Source organism: Mya arenaria, chromosome 16 (assembly GCF_026914265.1).
Source record: "Mya arenaria isolate MELC-2E11 chromosome 16, ASM2691426v1".
Lineage (NCBI taxonomy): Eukaryota > Metazoa > Mollusca > Bivalvia > Myida > Myidae > Mya > Mya arenaria.
The window spans coordinates 52,137,062-52,159,546 of NC_069137.1; the positions used below are offsets into that span (position 1 = coordinate 52,137,062).

At 38.6% G+C, this 22,485-nt stretch overlaps 1 protein-coding gene and 1 pseudogene across 3 annotated transcripts; one reads left to right on the forward strand and one right to left on the reverse strand.

The window, feature by feature from the left end:
• The first annotated feature begins 1,921 nt into the window (after positions 1–1,921).
• LOC128221028 (T-cell-specific guanine nucleotide triphosphate-binding protein 2-like) lies at positions 1,922–18,297 on the forward strand. 3 transcript variants are annotated; one of them, XM_052929431.1, is made up of 3 exons: positions 1,922–2,049; positions 14,066–14,143; positions 16,868–18,297. In XM_052929431.1, exons 2-3 carry the CDS (start codon positions 14,071–14,073, stop codon positions 18,031–18,033), a joined length of 1,239 nt encoding a protein of 412 aa, XP_052785391.1. In that variant the 5' UTR covers positions 1,922–2,049; positions 14,066–14,070; the 3' UTR covers positions 18,034–18,297. The 3 variants fall into 3 exon arrangements, with proteins under 3 accessions (XP_052785391.1, XP_052785393.1, XP_052785392.1); XM_052929433.1 differs by having other exon boundaries at positions 17,009–18,297; XM_052929432.1 differs by lacking the exon at positions 14,066–14,143 and having other exon boundaries at positions 1,941–2,049.
• On the reverse strand, positions 8,464–10,231 carry LOC128221787 (uncharacterized; annotated as a pseudogene).
• Positions 18,298–22,485: the final 4,188 nt, after the last annotated feature.

The window sequence follows — 22,485 nt, forward strand, 5'->3', positions numbered from 1 at the left end:
ATAAAATACTTGTTAGTTAGGTGATCCAGGATAACATAGACTTGGCTGTAATCACTTTTTTCAACGTATTCTGATGAGTTTAACTGAAAGCATTAAATTGAGGCATTCTTTTTCAGAAAAAAATATACATGTGTAGACAAATTGCTTATTCCTGCATTGCATAGCGATTGCTTAGACCAAAAATTGATATCTAAACCTTCTGACAATTAAAGGCTACTTTTCAACAACTATGGATACATTCTGTAATGTTTAATACTGTTCACATGATTAAAGTATAAATCATGAACTTAACTTTGAAATATTGACATTTTGTTTCAAAGACACGTTTTAACTTTTTCACCAAAATCTTAAATATGAATGTTACTTGACACTTCCATAAATCACAGATGCGAAACAGTGGTTCCAGCTCTTTTGGCAGCGGTATATAAAAAGAGCCTTTGACACTCCGAGATAAAGCAAATGAGCGGAAATCATTAAAAAAAACAAGTATGACTTGTAAGTTAACCAAACATCACGATTATAAGGGCTTATTTGAGCTATCGGGGATTGCGGTGCTATATTAATATGTTTTAATTTCACACTTATTTCGGTTAGTTTGTTAAGGTACTGTTAATAAAATAATAATAAAAACGATTCTCCCATCAAACACATGCATGGTTAAAAAACGAAAGTAGAACATTTTCATCAACTTTAAGCTGAATTTCACTAAAATATCTTACATTTTAATTAAAATCGGTGTTTTTATTTCGTTGTGTATTGATATGACCGCCTGTTTCCCGGAATAAGCATGTTAATATTTTTATCTGGGTTGAGCTGGAGACAAAAGCTAGGGAGCTAGAGCCAAAGAATGAAGGCTAAGCCAATACGCTATAGAATGATGCATGTTTCGATAATAAATATCGGCTTATTTCAAATGCATTATTTTTACTTAAATGAAGATTACTTTATAAAATCTGTGTACTACTTCCCGATATATTCCAATTCAGAAAGACAGATGCGAAGCATTAACTGCTTTAGGTTTCAGTCTCACCAAGACCTATTTTGTCCTGTTAGATATATGTATATTCATTTCATTCTATATATCAAAGGGACAAGGATATTCATAAGGTGTGTATGTCTTTATATTATCGTAATAATAATGCATACTGTTGTTGTGCTATTTAAGTATATAATGATGAAGTTTAACGATAATTGCATCTTAAAAAGGTTTGGTGAATTTCAGGAGTTTAAGTATTAATATCAAACCATGTACGAGCGGTTGGTGGAACTTGGCCGACCAGTTTTTCGTCTATTAAATCTTTCTTCGATTATATACTGTTCTTTGACCCATTATAATTAATCATTTGAATTTTGAATTCTGCACTGGGTCGCCGGCTTTTCAAGTTTTGCGTCATCCAATAGCAAGTTGGTAATGGCATAAAATAATGATTTAGCCCCGAAGACATTGCTAAGATTGCTGCGCTCACTATCGGATGTTCATTCACGACAAAATAGAAGCACTCAGTATTACTGTCTTTTTTCTTTAAATCTTGTTTAGTAAAACTCAGTTGAACATTGATTAACCTTTTATACTTTCTCTTGTAAACATGCATGTGTTTGATGGGAGAATCGTTCTTATAACTCCATTAACAACATGTCTACAAATTAATCAAACCGCGTGTGAAGATTAACCATATGTATATGGCACTGCATTCCCCGATTTTTCAAAATAAACCCTCAAAAACGCAATAATAGTTAAAATAAAGAGTCATTCTTGCTTATTATAATGATGTCCACTCATTTGCGCTATCTCGGAAGTGTCAATTGACTCTTCTTTTATATACAGCTATTATAAAAGCTGGAGCCACTGTTTCGCATCAGTGTTATTGCTGGGTGCGCAATTCTTTTGTGTACGCCTTTGATACCAGGTAAACACTGCTGTGCTCAGTGTCACTCCAAAAGCGCATTCTGTGGAGGAAAGATGGACTTTAGAGGTTTACGAAAAAAATAAATTATACATTAATTAATGTTTCAAAGATCTGAACTTAATTAAGGTTTTTAGGAATTAAGGTATGTGTTTTTGTTTTATTTATTTTGAATTTGTTTTATAGTAACGTTTTATGAGGTTTCATGTATACACTGAATTCTATGATAGCTCGTTTTCAACCCGTGTTCAAGGTGCTTTAATGTCAGATACTTTATTTGTACATAAGTTGGAACTTGGAATCAAATTATCTGTAAACTATCCGCATCGTTTAAGTATAAATAATGTTTAACGTGTGAAACGCGATTGATAAATATTTTGATTATGCTTTACCTATGAACTAGACTGATATAGCGTTAAACAGCTGAACAGAAAACAACAACAAAAAACGTGTCACAAGCAATGATTTAGGGGGCATGCCGAACAAATACATAAAATACATACAGCAATGACCTGACCATACAGAATAATCAAGTTAGATTTTAGCGGTTTTTATAACAAAAGGTTTAAATAAAAAGCCTTGAGTACAGAAAATTGATAACAGATCATTATTTGTTTTATTTTGGTCAAATAAGTAAATATGATTACATGAGCATAACAATTAAAAAAGAGTTTTGCACCAAGTTATATTGTGCGCCTTTAGGTCTTTTCAGCCAATATTTGAAGCCTCTTTTATAGCAACTATTAAAAAGGCTGAGTACATTATGCCTTACGATGAGTTACGATATTATAATATTAGCCTTCGACTGCAAATCGTTGGCGATCGATAAAAAAGGTCCTGCAACAATTCAAAGGTAATCGTCGTTAATGCGTGAAACTATTTGCAATAAAAATCCTATTGAACACGTGATTGCAATCTCAAAATACATAAAGGCCCTTTGGTGCGACATAGACGCTCGATTTGGGATCATTTAAGACCCAATGTCTGTTGTTATCAACGATTTGAAGTCGCAGACGAGTGCCTACACTCATTAACAATATCTTAGTTGCTTACATTATCATGCGATCGTAGGTCTAGTGCGAATAAGATGACTCGACACTAAGAGATTTTGAGCTTTTGGTATTTATGAACAGTATAATATTGGATAAAAAGTTTACCAATTTATTAAAACTCAAATTATTTTAAATAAGCAAAACATCCTCGAGCTTTTTTCTGAGCTTTGATGAATTCGGTCTTAAATTTCATAAACCAAGCTGTAAAAAGACCGTAGCCTACGGTTTCGGGGGCGAGTTATTTAATATCAATTAAATGTGCCCTAAAGTTTATGATAACGGTATAAGACATACTTTTTTTTGTATCTTGATGTTGTCTTTTTAATCAGTCTAGCAATTGTTTGTTTGTAAAGAATGCCTTTAATCAATCAAATAAAATAATAATTTTCCATTTTGATTACGTGATGGTACATGTACCTTAATGGTAACATATTCAGACCTATCCCAAACTTACGTTCCACGTGACCTCATCATGACTAGGTTTGCGTGATTTAGGATGATAATTTTATTTCAATGATATACAAATCTGGAGCAAAATAATAATTGCAAACAAAAACACTTTTACACTTATCATAATAAATTATTATCAAGTTAAGAGGTACGTTTTTGTATGTATTTAATTGCCGACAAAAAGGTCAAAAGCTTTTTTGAAACTTTTCTGTAGTTCATCATGTTTTGAACAAAACTATAGGTAAAAAGTAATGTTTGATCCATGATATGTATGTATTAATAGCTAGGTTATAGAGACATTCAATGGTTTCTAAATGTTTAGTTTTTTGATTTACAGATTTGGGCCCTGCTGAGTCTGTGTAATTCACAAATAGGAATATATTTACACATATAATATATTCACACTTATTTTGAAACATTATTTTTGAATTTTAATTTTAATGTTATCATCGATGATAAGTTATAGAAAGATGCACTACTAATACCACCAAAGTTTCGTCCATTACCTTTACCACCACTATTCCGTCCAACATCTATACCAACACAGTTCCTTCCACTACCTCTACCACCACTATTCCGTCCACTACTTCTTTCACCACTATTCCAACCACTACCTCTTCCAATACGATTCATTCAACTTCACTACTATTCCGACAACTACCTCTACCTACACTGTTCCGTTCACGGCCATCACTGTTTCGTCCATTCCCTCTACCACCACTATTCCGCCCAATACCTCTTCTACAACTATTCCATCCAATACATCACCACCACAATTCCATCCACTACATCTACCACCACTATTCCGTCAGTTACATCTACCACCACTATTCCGTCCACTTCATCTACCACCATTATTCCGTTCAATACCTCTACCACCACTATTCCGTCAACGACATCTACCACCACAATTCCGTCCACAACCTCTACCACCAGTATTCCGTCAACTACCTTTACTACAACTATTCCGCCAGCTACCTCTACAAGCACTATTCCGTCCACTTTATCTACCACCAGTATTCCGTCTACTACCTCTATCACCATTATTCCATCCACTACCTTTACCACCACTATTCCGTCCACAACCTCTACCACCACTATTCAGTTCACTTCATCTACTACCACTATTCCGTCTTCTACCTCTATCACCACTAATCCGTCCAATACCTCTACCACCACTATTCCGTTCACTTCATCTACCACCACTATTCCGTCTTCTACCTCTATCACCACTAATCCGTTCACTACATCTACCACCACTATTCCGTTCACTACATCTACCACCACTTTTCCGTCCACTACCTCTACCACCACTTTTCCGTTCACTACCTTTACCTGCACTATTCCGTTCAATATCTTTACCACCACTTTTCCGTCCACTACCTCTACCACCACTTTGCTGTAAACTATCTCTATTTTCGCAACTAACAATACCGCCACTATTCCATTCACTACCTCTACCACCATTATTCCGTCCACTACCTCTACCACCACTATAACTTCCATTACCGCTTACACCACTATTCCGCCTACTACCTCTTCCACAACAATTCCGTCCACTACCTCTACCACCACTTTGCCGTCAACTATCTCTACCACCACTTTTATCTTAACTACCTATACCACCACCATGCCGTTCACTACCTCTTCCACAACTTTTACGTCCATTTCTCTATCACAATTATTCCGATCAAAACCTCTTTCACCCCTAGTCCGTCAACTAACTCTACCAACACTATTCCGTCCATAACCTCTCCACCATTATTCCGTCCACTACCTTTACTACCACTATTCCGTCAGCTACCTCTGCCAGCACTATTCCGTCCACTTCTTCTTCCACCACTATTCCGTCCCCTACCTCTATTACCACTATTCCGCCCGCAAAGTATACCACCACTATTCAACCACTACCTTTACCACCACTTTTCCGTCCACTACCTCTACAACCACTATTCAGTTCACTTCATCTACCACAACTATTCCGTCTTCTACCTCTATCACAACTAATCCGTTCATTACCTCTACCACCATTATTCCGTTCATTACATCTAACACCATTATTCCGTCTACTTCCTTTACCACTACTACAACTTCCAGTACCGCTTACACCACTATTCTGCCTATTACCTCTTTTACAACAATTCCGTAAACTACCTCTACCACGACTTTGCCGTCAACTATCTCTACCACCACTATTATCTTAACTACCTATACCACCACTATGCCGTTCACTACCTCTTCCACAACTTGTACGTCCATTTCTTCGATCAAAACCTCTTCCACCCCTAGTCCGTCAACTAACTCTACCAATACTATTCCGTCCATAACCTCTCCACCATTATTCCGTCCACTACCTTTACTACCACTATTCCGTCAGCTACTTCTGCCAGCACTATTCCGTCCACTTCTTCTTCCACCACTATTCCGTCCCCTACCTCTACCACCACTATTCCGTCAACGACATCTACCACCACAATTCCGTCCACAACCTCTACCACCAGTATTCCGTCAACTACCTTTACTACAACTATTCCGCCAGCTACCTCTACAAGCACTATTCCGTCCACTTTATCTACCACCAGTATTCCGTCTACTACCTCTATCACCATTATTCCATCCACTACCTTTACCACCACTATTCCGTCCACAACCTCTACCACCACTATTCAGTTTACTTCATCTACTACCACTATTCCGTCTTCTTCCTCTATCACCACTAATCCGTTCAATACCTCTACCACCACTATTCCGTTCACTTCATCTACCACCACTATTCCGTCTTCTACCTCTATCACCACTAATCCGTTCACTACATCTACCACCACTATTCCGTTCACTACATCTACCACCACTTTTCCGTCCACTACCTCTACCACCACTTTTCCGTTCACTACCTTTACCTGCACTATTCCGTTCAATATCTTTACCACCACTTTTCCGTCCACTACCTCTACCACCACTTTGCTGTAAACTATCTCTATTTTCGCAACTAACAATACCGCCACTATTCCATTCACTACCTCTACCACCATTATTCCGTCCACTACCTCTACCACCACTATAACTTCCATTACCGCTCACACCACTATTCCGCCTACTACCTCTTCCACAACAATTCCGTCCACTACCTCTACCACCACTTTGCCGTCAACTATCTCTACCACCACTTTTATCTTAACTACCTATACCGCCACCATGCCGTTCACTACCTCTTCCACAACTTTTACGTCCATTTCTCTATCACAATTATTCCGATCAAAACCTATTCCACCCCTAGTCCGTCAACTAACTCTACCAACACTATTCCGTCCATGACCTCTCCACCATTATTCCGTCCACTACCTTTACTACCACTATTCCGTCAGCTACCTCTGCCAGCACTATTCCGTCCACTTCTTCTTCCACCACTATTCCGTCCCCTACCTCTATTACCACTATTCCGCCCGCAAAGTATACCACCACTATTCCATCCACTACCTTTACCACCACTTTTCCGTCCACTACCTCTACAACCACTATTCAGTTCACTTCATCTACCACAACTATTCCGTCTTCTACCTCTATCACAACTAATCCGTTCATTACCTCTACCACCATTATTCCGTTCATTACATCTAACACCATTATTCCGTCTACTTCCTTTACCACTACTACAACTTCCATTACCGCTTACACCACTATTCTGCCTATTACCTCTTTTACAACAATTCCGTAAACTACCTCTACCACGACTTTGCCGTCAACTATCTCTACCACCACTATTATCTTAACTACCTATACCACCACTATGCCGTTCACAACCTCTTCCACAACTTGTACGTCCATTTCTTCGATCAAAACCTCTTCCACCCCTAGTCCGTCAACTAACTCTACCAATACTATTCCGTCCATAACCTCTCCACCATTATTCCGTCCACTACCTTTACTACCACTATTCCGTCAGCTACTTCTGCCAGCACTATTCCGTCCACTTCTTCTTCCACCACTATTCCGTCCCCTACCTCTATCACCACTATTCCGCCCGCAAAGTATACCACCACTATTCCGTCCACTACCAATACCACCATTATTTCTTCCACTACCTCTACTACAATTATTCCGTACAAAACCTGTACCACCATTAGTTCGTACACTACAACCTCTTCCACCACTATTCTGTCAACTTCATCTACCACCACTATTCCGTCCTCTACCTCTTCCACCACAATTCCTTCATCTACCGCTCTCACCACTTTTCCGTCCACTACCTCTACCAACATTGTTCCGGCCACTATCTCTTCCACCACTATCCCGTCCACTACTTCTACCACCACTATTCCGTCAAATACCTCTACCACCACTATGCCGTCAACTTCTCCTAGCACCACTATTGCGTCAATAACTTCTACCACCACTCTTCCTTCCACTACCTCTACCGCTACTTTACCGTCAACTATCTCTACCACCACTATTTTCTCAACTAACAATACTGCCACTATTCCATTGACTACCTCTACCACCATTATTGCGTCCACTACCTCTACCACCACTATAGCTTCCATTACCGCTTACACCAATATTCCGTCTACTACCTCTTCCACAACAATTCCGTCCACTACCTCTACCATCACTTTTCCGTCAGATATCTCTACCACCACTATTTTCGCAACTACCAATACCGCAACTATTCCATTCACTACTTCTACCACCACACTTTCTTAAACTACCTCTGCCACCACTATAACTTCCATTACCGCTTACACCACTATTCCGCCTACTACCTCTTCCACAACATTTCCGACCACTACCTCTACCACCACTATTCTCTTAACTACCTTTACCGCCACTATGCCGTCTACTACCTCTTCCACAACTTTTCAGTCCATTTCTCTATCACCATTATTCCGTTTAATACCTCTTCCACCCCTATTCCGTCAATTAACTCTACCAACAGTATTCCGTCCACAACCTCTACCAACAGTATTCCGTCCACTACCTTTACTACAAATATTTCATCAGCTACATCTACCAGCACTATTCCGTCCACTTGATCTACCACCACTATTCCGGCCACTACCTCAACCACCACTATTCCATCCACTACATCTAACACCATTATTCCATCCACTACCTTTACCACCACTAAACCGTTCACTAATTCTACCACCAGTATTCAGTTCACTTCATCTACCACCACTATTCCGTCTTCTACCTTTATCACCACTAATCCGTTCACCACCTCTACCACCACTTTTCCGTTCACCACCACTACCATAACAATTCCGTCCACATCCTCTACCACCGCTATTCAGTTCACTACCTCTACCACCACTTTGCCGTCAATTATCTCTACCACCACTATTTTCTCATTTAACAATACCGCCACTATTCCATTCACTAACTCTTCCACCACTATTCCATTCACTACCTCTACCATCATTATTCCATCCACTACCTTTACCACCACTATTCCGTCCACTACCTCTACCACCACTATTCAGTTGACTTCATCTACCACCAATATTCCTTCGTCTACCTCTATCACCACTATTCCGTTCACTACCCTTACCACCACTATTCCGTTCACTACCCCAACCACCACAAATCCGTCCACTACCTCTACCACCAATATTCCGTTCACTACCTTTACCACCACTATTCCGTTCACTACCTTTACCACCACTCTTTCGTCAACTACGTCTACCACCACTATTCCGTTCACTACCCTTACCACCACTATTCTGTCGAATACTTTTACCACCAATATTCCGTCCACTACCTCTACCACATCTTTTCCGTCCACTACCAATACCACCATTATTTCTTCCACTACCTCTACTACAATTATTCCGTACAAAACCTGTACCACCATTAGTTCGTACACTACAACCTCTTCCACCACTATTCTGTCAACTGCATCTACCACCACTATTCCGTCCTCTACCTCTTCCACCACAATTCCTTCATCTACCGCTCTCACCACTTTTCCGTCCACTACCTCTACCAACATTGTTCCGGCCACTATCTCTTCCACCACTATCCCGTCCACTACTTCTACCACCACTATTCCGTCAAATACCTCTACCACCACTATGCCGTCAACTTCTCCTAGCACCACTATTGCGTCAATAACTTCTACCACCACTCTTCCTTCCACTACCTCTACCGCTACTTTACCGTCAACTATCTCTACCACCACTATTTTCTCAACTAACAATACTGCCACTATTCCATTGACTACCTCTACCACCATTATTGCGTCCACTACCTCTACCACCACTATAGCTTCCATTACCGCTTACACCAATATTCCGTCTACTACCTCTTCCACAACAATTCCGTCCACTACCTCTACCATCACTTTTCCGTCAGCTATCTCTACCACCACTATTTTCGCAACTACCAATACCGCAACTATTCCATTCACTACTTCTACCACCACACTTTCTTAAACTACCTCTGCCACCACTATAACTTCCATTACCGCTTACACCACTATTCCGCCTACTACCTCTTCCACAACATTTCCGACCACTACCTCTACCACCACTATTCTCTTAACTACCTTTACCGCCACTATGCCGTCTACTACCTCTTCCACAACTTTTCAGTCCATTTCTCTATCACCATAATTCCGTTTAATACCTCTTCCACCCCTATTCCGTCAATTAACTCTACCAACAGTATTCCGTCCACAACCTCTACCACCAGTATTCCGTCCACTACCTTTACTACAAATATTTCATCAGCTACATCTACCAGCACTATTCCGTCCACTTGATCTACCACCACTATTCCGGCCACTACCTCAACCACCACTATTCCATCCACTACATCTAACACCATTATTCCATCCACTACCTTTACCACCACTAAACCGTTCACTACCTCTACCACCAGTATTCAGTTCACTTCATCTACCACCACTATTCCGTCTTCTACCTTTATCACCACTAATCCGTTCACCACCTCTACCACCACTTTTCCGTTCACCACCACTACCATAACAATTCCGTCCACATCCTCTACCACCGCTATTCCGTTCACTACCTCTACCACCACTTTGCCGTCAATTATCTCTATCACCACTATGTTCTCATTTAACAATACCGCCACTATTCCATTCACTACCTCTTCCACCACTATTCCATTCACTACCTCTACCATCATTATTCCATCCACTACCTTTACCACAACTATTCCGTCCACTATCTCTACCACCACTATTCAGTTGACTTCATCTACCACCAATATTCCTTCGTCTACCTCTATCACCACTATTCCGTTCACTGCCTCTACCACCACTATTCCGTCGACTACCTCTACCATCTCTATTCCGTTCACTACCTTTACCTGCACTATTCCGTTCTTTACCTTTACCACCACTCTTCCGGCCACTATCTCTTACACCACTATCCCGTCCACTACTTCTACCACCACTATGCCGTCAATTTCTCCTAGCACCACTATTGCGTCAATAACTTCTACCACCACTCTTCCTTCCACTACCTCTACCGCTACTTTACCGTCAACTATCTCTACCACCACTATTTTCTCAACTAACAATACTGCCACTATTCCATTGACTACCTCTACCACCATTATTGCGTCCACTACCTCTACCACCACTATAGCTTCCATTACCGCTTACACCAATATTCCGTCTACTACCTCTTCCACAACAATTCCGTCCACTACCTCTACCATCACTTTTCCGTCAGATATCTCTACCACCACTATTTTCGCAACTACCAATACCGCAACTATTCCATTCACTACTTCTACCACCACACTTTCTTAAACTACCTCTGCCACCACTATAACTTCCATTACCGCTTACACCACTATTCCGCCTACTACCTCTTTCACAACATTTCCGACCACTTCCTCTACCACCACTATTCTTTTAACTACCTTTACCGCCACTATGCCGTATACTACCTCTTCCACAACTTTTTCGTCCTTTCTCTATCACCATAATTCCGTTTAATACCTCTTCCACCCCTATTCCGTCAATTAACTCTACCAACAATATTCCGTCCACAACCTCTACCACCAGTATTCCGTCCACTACCTTTACTACAAATATTTCATCAGCTACATCTACCAGCACTATTCCGTCCACTTGATCTACCACCACTATTCCGGCCATTACCTCAACCACCACTATTCCATCCACTACATCTAACACCATTATTCCATCCACTACCTTTACCACCACTAATCTGTTCACTACCTCTACCACCAGTATTCAGTTCACTTCATCTACCACCACTATTCCGTCTTCTACCTTTATCACCACTTATCCGTTCACCACCTCTACCACGACTATTCCGTTCACCACCACTACCATAACTATTCCGTCCACAACCTCTACCACCGCTATTCCGTTCACTACCTCTACCACCACTTTGCCGTCAATTATCTCTACCACCACTATTTTCTCATTTAACAATACCGCCACTATTCTATTCACTACCTCTTCCACCACTATTCCATTCACTACCTCTACCATCATTATTCCATCCACTACATTTACCACCACTATTCCGTCCACTACCTCTACCACCACTATTCAGTTGACTTCATCTACCACCAATATTCCTTCGTCTACCTCTATCACCACTAATCCGTTCAATTCCTCTACCACCACTATTCAGTCCACTTTATCTTCCACCACTCTTCCGTCTTCTACATTTATCACCATTAATCCGTACATTACCTCTACCACCACTATTCCGTTCACTGCCTCTACCACCACTATTCCGTCGACTACCTCTACCACCACTATTCCGTTCACTACCTTTACCTGCACTATTCCGTTCTCTACCTTTACCACCACTCTTCCGTCCACTACCTCTACCACTACTTTACCGTCAACTATCTCTACCACCACTATTTTCTCAACTAACAATACCGCCACTATTCCATTCACTACCTCTACCACAATTTTTCCGTCCACTACCTCTACCACCACTATAGCCTCCATTACCGCTTCACCACTATTCTGCCGACTACCTCTTCAACAACAATTCCGTCCACTACCCCTACCACCACTTTGCCGTCATTTATCTCTACCACTACTATTCTATCAACTACCTATACCGCCATTATGCCATTCACTACTTCTTCCACACCTTTTCCGTCCACTTCTCTATCACCATTATTCCGTTCAATACCTCTTCCACCCCTAGTCCCTCAACTAACTCTACCAACACTATTCCGTCCACCACCTCTCCACCATTATTCCATCCACTACCTCTACTACCATTATTCCGTCAGCAACCTCTGCCAGCACTATTCCGTCCACTTGATCTACCACCACTATTCCGTCCACTACCTCTACCACCACTATTCCGTTCACTTCCTCTACCAGAACTATTCTGTTCACTACCTCTACCACCACTAATCCGTCCACTACTTCTACCACCACTATTCCGTTCACTACCTTTACCATCATTATTCCGCCTACTACCTTTACCACCACTTTTCCGTCCACTACCTCTACTACCACTATTCCGTTTACTACCCTTACCACCACTATTCCGTCGAATACTTATACGACCAATATTCCGTCCACTACCTCTACCACCACTTTTCCGTCCACTACCAATACCACCATTATTTATTCCACTACCTCTACTACAATTATTCCGTCCAATACCACTACCACCATTAATTTGTACACTACTACCTCTTCCACCACTTTTCTGTCAGCTTTATCTACCACCACTATTCCGTCCACTACCTTTAGCACCACTGTTCCTTCCACTACCGCTCTCACCAATTTTCCGTCCACTACCTCTACAAACATTGTTCCGGCCACTATCTCTTCCACCATTTTCCCGTCAACTACATCTACCACCACTATTCCGTCCAATACCTCTACCACAACTATTCTGTCCACGATATCTACCACCACTATTCCGTCCACTTCTTCTAGCACCAATATTCCATCCTCTGCCCCTACCACCATTATTCCGTCCACTACATCTACCACAACTATTCTGTCCACTGCCTCTACCACCAATATTGCGTCCTCTACCTCTACCACCATTATTCCGTCCACTACTTCTACCACCACTATTCGGTTCACTACGTCTACCAACACTTTTACTTACATTACCGCTTACACCATTATTTCGTATACTACCTCTTCAACAACAATTCCGTCCACTACCTCTACCACCACTTTGCCTTCAACTATCTCTTCCACCACAATTCTCTCAACTACTTATACCGCCATTATTCCGTTCACTAACTCTTGCACAACATTTCCGGCCACTTCTCTACCACCATTATTCCGTTCAATACCTCTTCCACCACTATTTTGTCCACTTCATCTTTAACCACTATTCCGTCCATAACCTAAACCACCATTATTTCGTCCACTACCTCTACCACCATTATTGCATCCACTACTTTTACCACCACAATTCCGTCCACTAACTCTTCCACAACTATTGAGTCCACTTCATCTACCACCACTCTTCCGTCTTCTACCTCTACCACCACTTTGCCGTCAACTATCTCTATCTGTAAATAATGAATTTTGAAAAGTTGAATTAGATAATCATTATATATTAGCACCCTTAAAACCAAATCTGTCATAATATTGCACTATTGCCTTACTAAAATCAAAAAATCTGTTTTGTCACATGCAAACATGTTTTATTTAAGGCACTATGGCATCAAACTCCATTCCATTAGAAGAGCAGAAAGAGTTATTGGGGAAAAAAAACAAGAATCGTCAAGAGGGTAAAATATTTTATGAATTTAAATATTTCTAACATTTTAGACTCAGCCTATCATTTCCGCTAACATTTCATTTGCATTTAGTTAATTACTAGTTTGAAATTTATCTAATATCTTAAAAAAGAAAAGTAAATCTGACCCGATAGTTTCCTACAGCACCCCTCCCTTCAATGACAGGGGCGGTATTGATAAATATTTCTTCTTAAATGTGAAACAGCGACATTCTAAAGAAAAGGTTGGTCATGCTTTTCGATGAAATATGGATATTCATCAGTGAAAAGTGAAATATAGATTTGATATTTTCACTGCAAACCAAGAAGTAAAAATATCAAATTTAAGAATGTCTATTATAATCCATTTGATATATTTCCCTAGATCAACATCAAACACGTTATTCTTGAACAAGAAAATGTTGCCAAAAATAATTTAAAATTAAATAAAGGCTGCATTTGTTTAAATAATTTATATTTGGAAATAAGCAAATTATCGTTTATAAAAAATATGATCTTTTTTTTATTAAATGTTGTCTTAAACTTTGAAGATAAATGTTTGAACAATTGCTTTCATTTCAACGGAATTGCTCGAACAAAAACCCGATTTAATTTCGTCGTTCAAATATATTTTAAAACTTGTCATTGTAATACGTAGGAATCCCCGGAATTTCACACAAAAAATAACAGATAAACGGATGATTTTTTTACTCCTACAACGCCTCCAAATTTGTCAACAACCTAGCATGGTCTTCACACTTTACCTGAACAACGACCTGTCTTCTTGCGAATCAAACTGGTCTCTGACAGTTAGGGTTGACTGAATGTATCATAAAATAAACCCTATAATTAATAACAATGTTTTCATCCAATGATTATCCGCAATCATTTCGATCGTTTAATCCTTCAAACTTTCATTCAATAAAAGGCGGCGTACTAATATGATGATGCTTTCATGCCCTGTTAAAATTTAAAACGCTATTTTGCATTTACTGTTATTATTTGGAACATAGATGCATTAATAAATGTTCATAAATTAGTGTTCGTAAAATGTTTGCACTTTTTACGAAATGAAAAATAAACTATGAAAAAAGAGCATCGGATACCTTTTTTTCAACGAACAGGAAATAGAAAATATAACAAAATATGTTCATCAAGTGGGATATTAAGAAAAATAAATTAAAATAAGAATAAAACTCCGAAACAAGAATAACATAAAGATCTAAACAGAAAATGTGTTCATATAAGCACTACCACTTCAACCAATACCACCACTATCATCACATTTTCGCCACTACCACCACTATCGGCTCTACCACTTCAACCATTACCAGCACGCTTTAGTCCATTTCCTCAACCACTATTCCGTCAACTTCCTCTACCACCACTGTTCCGTACACTACCTCTTCCACCACTCTATCGTACACTACCTCTACCCCACTATTTCGTACACTACCTCTATCACTACTGTTCCGTACACTGCCTCTACAACTACTGTACCGTCCACTATCTCTTCCACCACTATTCCGTCCACTATCTCTTCCACCACTATTCCGCCCATTACCTCTACCATATCTATTCCGTCCACTACCTCCACCACAACCTTTCCTTCCACTACCTCTACCACCACTATTCCGCCCACAACCTATACCACATCTATTCCGTCCACTATCTTTACCACTACTATTCCGTCCAGTACCTCTGCTTCTACTATTACGTCCACTGTCTCTTCCACCACTATTCCTTCAACTACCTCTTCCAAAACCATTTCGTCCATTACCTCTACCATCACTATCACCCCTAAAACAATTCCAACTACCTGCACTTCCACCACTATTGCGTCAGTAGTACGGATGATACTACAACTACACATACTAACTCTACCACAGCAACTACGATTGTCATGACTTCCACTAATCTCACTATCACTACAAGTAAGGTTACAACCACAATTATCATCTTCACCTTCTTAACACCACTACTTCCACCACCAACATCACCGCCACCACAACCACCCTCACCACTTATTTTGCAACCAATACCACCACTACCACTACCACTGCCTAAATCACTACCACTACAACATAGAACACTACAAGCATTTACATAATCACTTCCAAAATTACAACTACCATTATAACCACTACGACTAGCATCGATACCACCATTAGCACGAATACCCCAACAACTAACACATCAATCACTACCAATGTCCTTTCAGGCTGATTGATACAAGACAATTAAACACAAAATTTCGAAATCATTTAGACTTAATGAAACTAACGAGTATTCATTCACTTTGTAACAATATTTAAAAAATAAAAAAATCTTTAGACAATGAGTAACTTCAAATTGTATAATTCACACTTCTCATAACAGGTTTTTCAACAATATATTTCTATTTCACAATTCACTTTTTTAAACATTCACGATTTAAAGATAAATTGTAGAAGTTAAAATAAGGAATTTGGAAAAGTTAAATTAGATAAACATTACTGCAGTATGTTTTTTCTTCTATTAATATTATCACCATAAAAATCAATTTTGAAGGAGTGCATTGAACAATGTATGCTGAATCTGCCTACTACAGCGCCAATGCCCAACGACGACGTTGAATTGGCCTACATCTTTCTGGGTGATGATGTCTTTGCTATATGTTATAATAATGCTTAATAATTAATAATTATTACTAAAATCAAAAATCTGTTTTCTCACATGCAAATATGTTTTATTTAAGGCACTATGGCATCAGAATCCATTCCATTAGAAGAGCAGAAAGAGTTATTGGATGAATACAACAAAAACGGTCCTTTAGGTTTTAAGAGTCTAATTCTTAGGAAAATTGACAAATGGAAAGAAACACCTCTTCACATTGCAGTTACGGGAACTCCCGGTGCTGGAAAATCGAGTTTCATCAACACCTGTCGCGGGTTACTCCCATCAGACCGTCTTGCTGCAGGGGTTGGTGTTACAGAAACCACACGTACAGTTACAAAATACCAACATCCGAAGATGGCCAATGTTGCTCTGTACGACCTCCCTGGAATTGGAACTTCGAATTATCCTAATAATTCCTACTTGCAGATGGTAAATTTTGAGAAGTACGATTTTTTTGTCATTATATCATGTTCGAGATTTACGGAGAACGATGCTTGGCTTGCCAAAGAGGTTGAAAAAAAAGGGAAACATTTTTATCTTGTCAGATCAAAAATCGACATCGACATAGAAAATAATAAGCGCGATTTCAACAGGGGCGATAAAGAAACCCAGAAAATAGTGAAAGAGGATTTGGAAGCCTGTCTTAGGGACCTTCAAATCTTAGCCCCTGTTTACCTGATCTCATCGCTTCTGAAAGACGTACGTAAATACGACTCTCCAGCTTTAACAGATAATTTGATCGAATCGACACCAAAGATAAAGAAGCAAGCCTTGGTATTGTGGCTTCCGACGATAACAAAGAAAACGATCAGCGAAAAGGTTGACGTGTTGAAGAAAAGAGCTACTTATATGGCATTAGCTTCTGGCATCTTTGGAGCAGTACCTCTGCCTGTTGTGAGCATTGGAATTGATGCAGCCATTATATTGGGTGAAGCGAAATTTTATCGTCAGCAGTTCTATCTCGACGACGAATCGTTAAAAAAAATAGAACATGATTACTCGATCAAAATTGATGGATTACATTTGGCTTCCCGCGATATCAATTTCACTGAAGATGGTATTGTTGCGTCCGTCGCGATGAATATTGCAGGAACTCTAGGGAAAATTGTGTTACCAATAATAGGATCTATTTTTGCAGGTTATCATTATCACAATGATACCAGGAGATTGCTGTGGAACATCATTAATACAATGGAAAAGGATGCACTTAAAATAAATTATGAAATAGCAGAAAAGATGTTTTGAAATGAGGAAATGTCTTTCATGTTTTATAGAAACATTACGTTTTGGCGTTCTACTTTGCATCTGATGGAGACAATCTTTATGAAAGCATGTTACTTTTAGTGTTGATACTGTTGGCAACGAATTTGCTTAAACGGACCATGTGAACATTTTATATATGTCATCAGATGCATGTGTAGATAAAATCACTTTCTGCGTTTGATATTTTGAGTAAATTATTTTATAGACGGACTGTGTAACGATAATAAATATATAGCACGTGGAACATTAGCGGGTTATATATATATATATATATATATATATATATATATATATATATATATATATATATATATATATATATATATATCCAATCTTAATGACTGTTTAGTTTCGACCTTGATCAAATGCTATGAGAAAACACCTGTCTATATCATAGCTGCTTTGATTTGTTAAATTAGTGATAAACAGCATAAACTAACCGATTTTGATCATTCGTTTTGATAATTTTGCTCAAATGCACACTTATTGTTAGTCCTCTAGTAAAGTATCAGCATATTTGTAAACTTGTTTCACCGTGTTTCTTGCTTAATTACACTTTTTTGCATGTTTTGATCCAATACAGAGTACTGTTGGGGAAAATGGTGATGTTGAAACTAGAACAAATTGGCTAAATATATTTAAACTTACTGACCTATTCAAGGCCTGCGATTTAAAAACTCATTTTGGCAATTTGATTTGAATAACCTCCTTGGTTTATATATTTTCTAAGCTCTGCGTTTACTTAGTTGAACTTGCTTTATTGCTCATACTTTTCCTGCTAGTTTTTTCAATAAGTAATTTTACAAAGTGATAAGTGTACAACTGAGAAAGAAGCTAGTCCCACAAGAGATATTGACACAAAAATGACAGTGCTTAACAATTGTATATGCCGTCGAAACTCATTGGTTCGAACTCAAAAGGGGACCGGCGAAAATACTTCGAGCCTCGAACAATTCGAGCCAGGCGTATTTACCTACATTCAGTATAACGAAATCGGTCCTTTAAATCCTGCTCGAGCAAACGAGGAATTCGAGCCAAGCGAGTTCGAGCCAACGAGGTTAGAGGCTTATAAAATGACAAAATTGTATTTAACATGCACTCATTTTCCTCCTTAAATTGATTTTAGTTTCATGAATGGATATGCTTGATTATCGAAGAAAAACAGTCATGGGGATAAAAGCCTTTTTGTCGGCCTCGTTGACTTCGTCATGCAAACACTTTAACCTTGGACATGACTCTACAATATATTCAAATGAATATTGGTAGGTTTGTTGTCAGAAACAATATGCACATGTATAGCAAGGCCCATTTCCATGTTTGCAATGATTATAGGGTTTTTATATCGCCTACAAACAACGACAACAGCAACAGAAGAACGTTTCCGGAGCTATGCGGCTCTCCTGTTGTATTTAGTTATTGTATGTACGGTTATTATGTCAATACACATGCAGAAAATGATACACTTTGTTGTATATAATGTATATAAAATATAATAAATAAGAATTCAAATCATTATTGCTGTGTTTGAAGCATGTTGTTTTGATTGAGTTATATTGTTACAGCAACGCCAATCCTACAAATAATGCACAATAATGAATAAAAAGTGTAATCTGGATGTTAATAAAACCTAGTCAGAAAAGTACACACGTTAACAATGTAACAAGGTGTTGCTTAGAATGCTAGAGTAAAAGAAATGATAAAAAATTGATCAAATGTTGATGTTTCAAGGGCCATACTTCCATAGTAAATAATTCGTTTCATTTGTAAATTTTATATTTAGTGTGTTGACATATTGAATTTGGCCAAATGTTTCGGTTAGAGTGAAATCAACTCAAGACCCAGAGTGAAAAGCGCAAGCTGGGTATCAATGGAACTTGGTTGAGATATAAATTTTAACATTGTCACCAAGTTATACATAATGGCTTAAGTTGGCAACGCTCAAGTAAGGAAGCGCAAAAGCGAAATAAGTCATATTTTGATATTTCAAAAAGGAGTAACATGATTTTTCTGACTAAGAATTCGAAAGGGCATGTTCTTGTTATCTTGTTATATGGCAATTCCCATAAAAAAACGGGGGGGGGGGATATATCTGGACAACAATCATAGTGCGAATTAAATGGCAGAATTAGAAGCTAAGCTCATAGCCCATTTTGATACGCACATACCCTAAATAGACAGTATCGGAGCTGAACGAAGTGCATGCGCATTATATGCAGGAAAGAACTTTCGGTCTTAAATTTGTATCGCAATTAAGGCTAATCTGTGAAGGTTTTAACTCATCGTGCTCGTTGATTAGTAAGTAACACAATGGGAAATATAGGGACATACAGGGACTCACCAAGCAGTACCTTTCAAATGTTCTCCCTGTTACGAAGACAAAGTATAAGCCTAATGTTTACTAGACAAAGGTCACTCAAGCAATACATACAGAGATCTCATGCATCCATTTTCATACTCATTCAATAGAAAGGACCCAACATGCTCTATTAAAAATGTATCAATTATACGAAAATTGAAATAATATCTCTTTGTGTAACTAGGAGTAAGCTAAAGACATTGTGGATTTAAGAATATCATATCATGTGTAAACCGATTATTTTACTGAATAACCTCTAAGTTATACGCAGTCATATATATTATACATATATACATGTATATTTAGTTTTCCCAATATAGCTAGTGATTCCGATCTCATTGCAGTTTGGCAATTCTTTACACAATGTATTACTTTTGTGTTTTTCTAAATAATACACTGGAAACGACAGGACAAGGACGTACAAGAGACTATGTGTTCTACATGTGGGCAAAAGGATCGACTCATTAAACTATACGGCCTTTTTCTCAGGGAAATATTCAATACAATTTGTTTGCTTATCCTTGGAACTATTTCAATGATTCCAATAAGATGTTTTGGCAATTAATCTTACAGTCCAATCAACACAATTAGACTCTACTCTTCAAATTAAGTTCAGTTCATTTCTTTATTGAATGTGTGTTTACATTTACAAATAAAATATGTGCATGCAGATGGCGATGAATGTTTAACTATATTTTGTTGTATATTGGAAAGAGTGTGTTGTTGTCAGAGTTGATAATATTTACTAATATAAACCCTTTTCTATCGCGACCGAACCGGACGCACTTTCACCATATGATAGTGGTCAAGCATTGTTCATGGTACTATTTATATAAGCCTATTTTTGTAGTGACCCCTACCGGCAACCTATACCCATACCACAACGGTCTGGCATTATACATGGTACTATTTATATAAATTTTAATTGTAGTGACCCCTCCCGGCAACCTATACCCATACCACAACGGTCTGGCATTGCACATGGTACTATTTATATACACTTTTATTGTAGTGACTCCTCCCGGCAACCTCTACCCATACCACAACGTTCTGGCATTGTACATGGTACTATTTATATAAACTTTTATTGTAGTGACCCCTCCCGGCAACCTATACCCATACCACAACGGTCTGGCATTGCACATGGTACTATTTATATACACTTTTATTGTAGTGACCCCTACCGGCAACCTATACCCATACCACAACGGTCTGGCATTATACATGGTACTATTTATATAAACCTTTATTGTAGTGACCCTTCCCGGCAACCTATACCCATACCACAACGGTCTGGAATTTTCGACGTTCGACCATGACCCAGACTCTTTGTCCCGCACAGACTGCGCCAAACTAGAGCAAGGCGCGTGCTGGTATAATAAGTGTTACTACGCCAACTTAAATGGACAATGTTTCGTTCCTGGCACTCACAACGCCATAGGGATGACATATGATGCATTTATGGGAAGTGTAAGCTTAAAAGAAAGTAAAATGATGTTTAAATAAAAGTCGAATGTTGCTACAACTGAAAAGAAACGAAACCGGCTTCCATTTATGTAACACTTCAGTTCAATAAACTATTATTTGGTTATTGTTGCTGCTTTCTGTTGTACATGTAGTAAATCATTAATGTGTCATATTTCATTTAATGGTTTGATAACATATAACACGGTAAAGATAAGATATGTACAATTCGTATTCAAAACCCTCCACATTTATCACGTTTCTTTATTTTGAAAGTTTCGTTGACCAAGACATTAAGAAATCAAATAAGAACAGTATATAGTCGGTAAATGGGTCGTTTGTCTTTTCAATTTTGTTCCTATATTCAATCTTATTGATAATCTAGCACGGATAAGCTATATATATTTGCTCCTTTTTTATTCTAAACAATGATACAATGAAAAATATAGGTAATAGCGCAGCAGTCGAAAATTAAAAAAAATAACTCAGTTGAGGGGCACAAGAAAGGCGAAAACGTAGCAGACTATAGACACAGCCATATTAACATTACTTAATCAAATACAAACACCGAAAATAAACTTACACCACGTATACAAATACAAACGCTACAAACA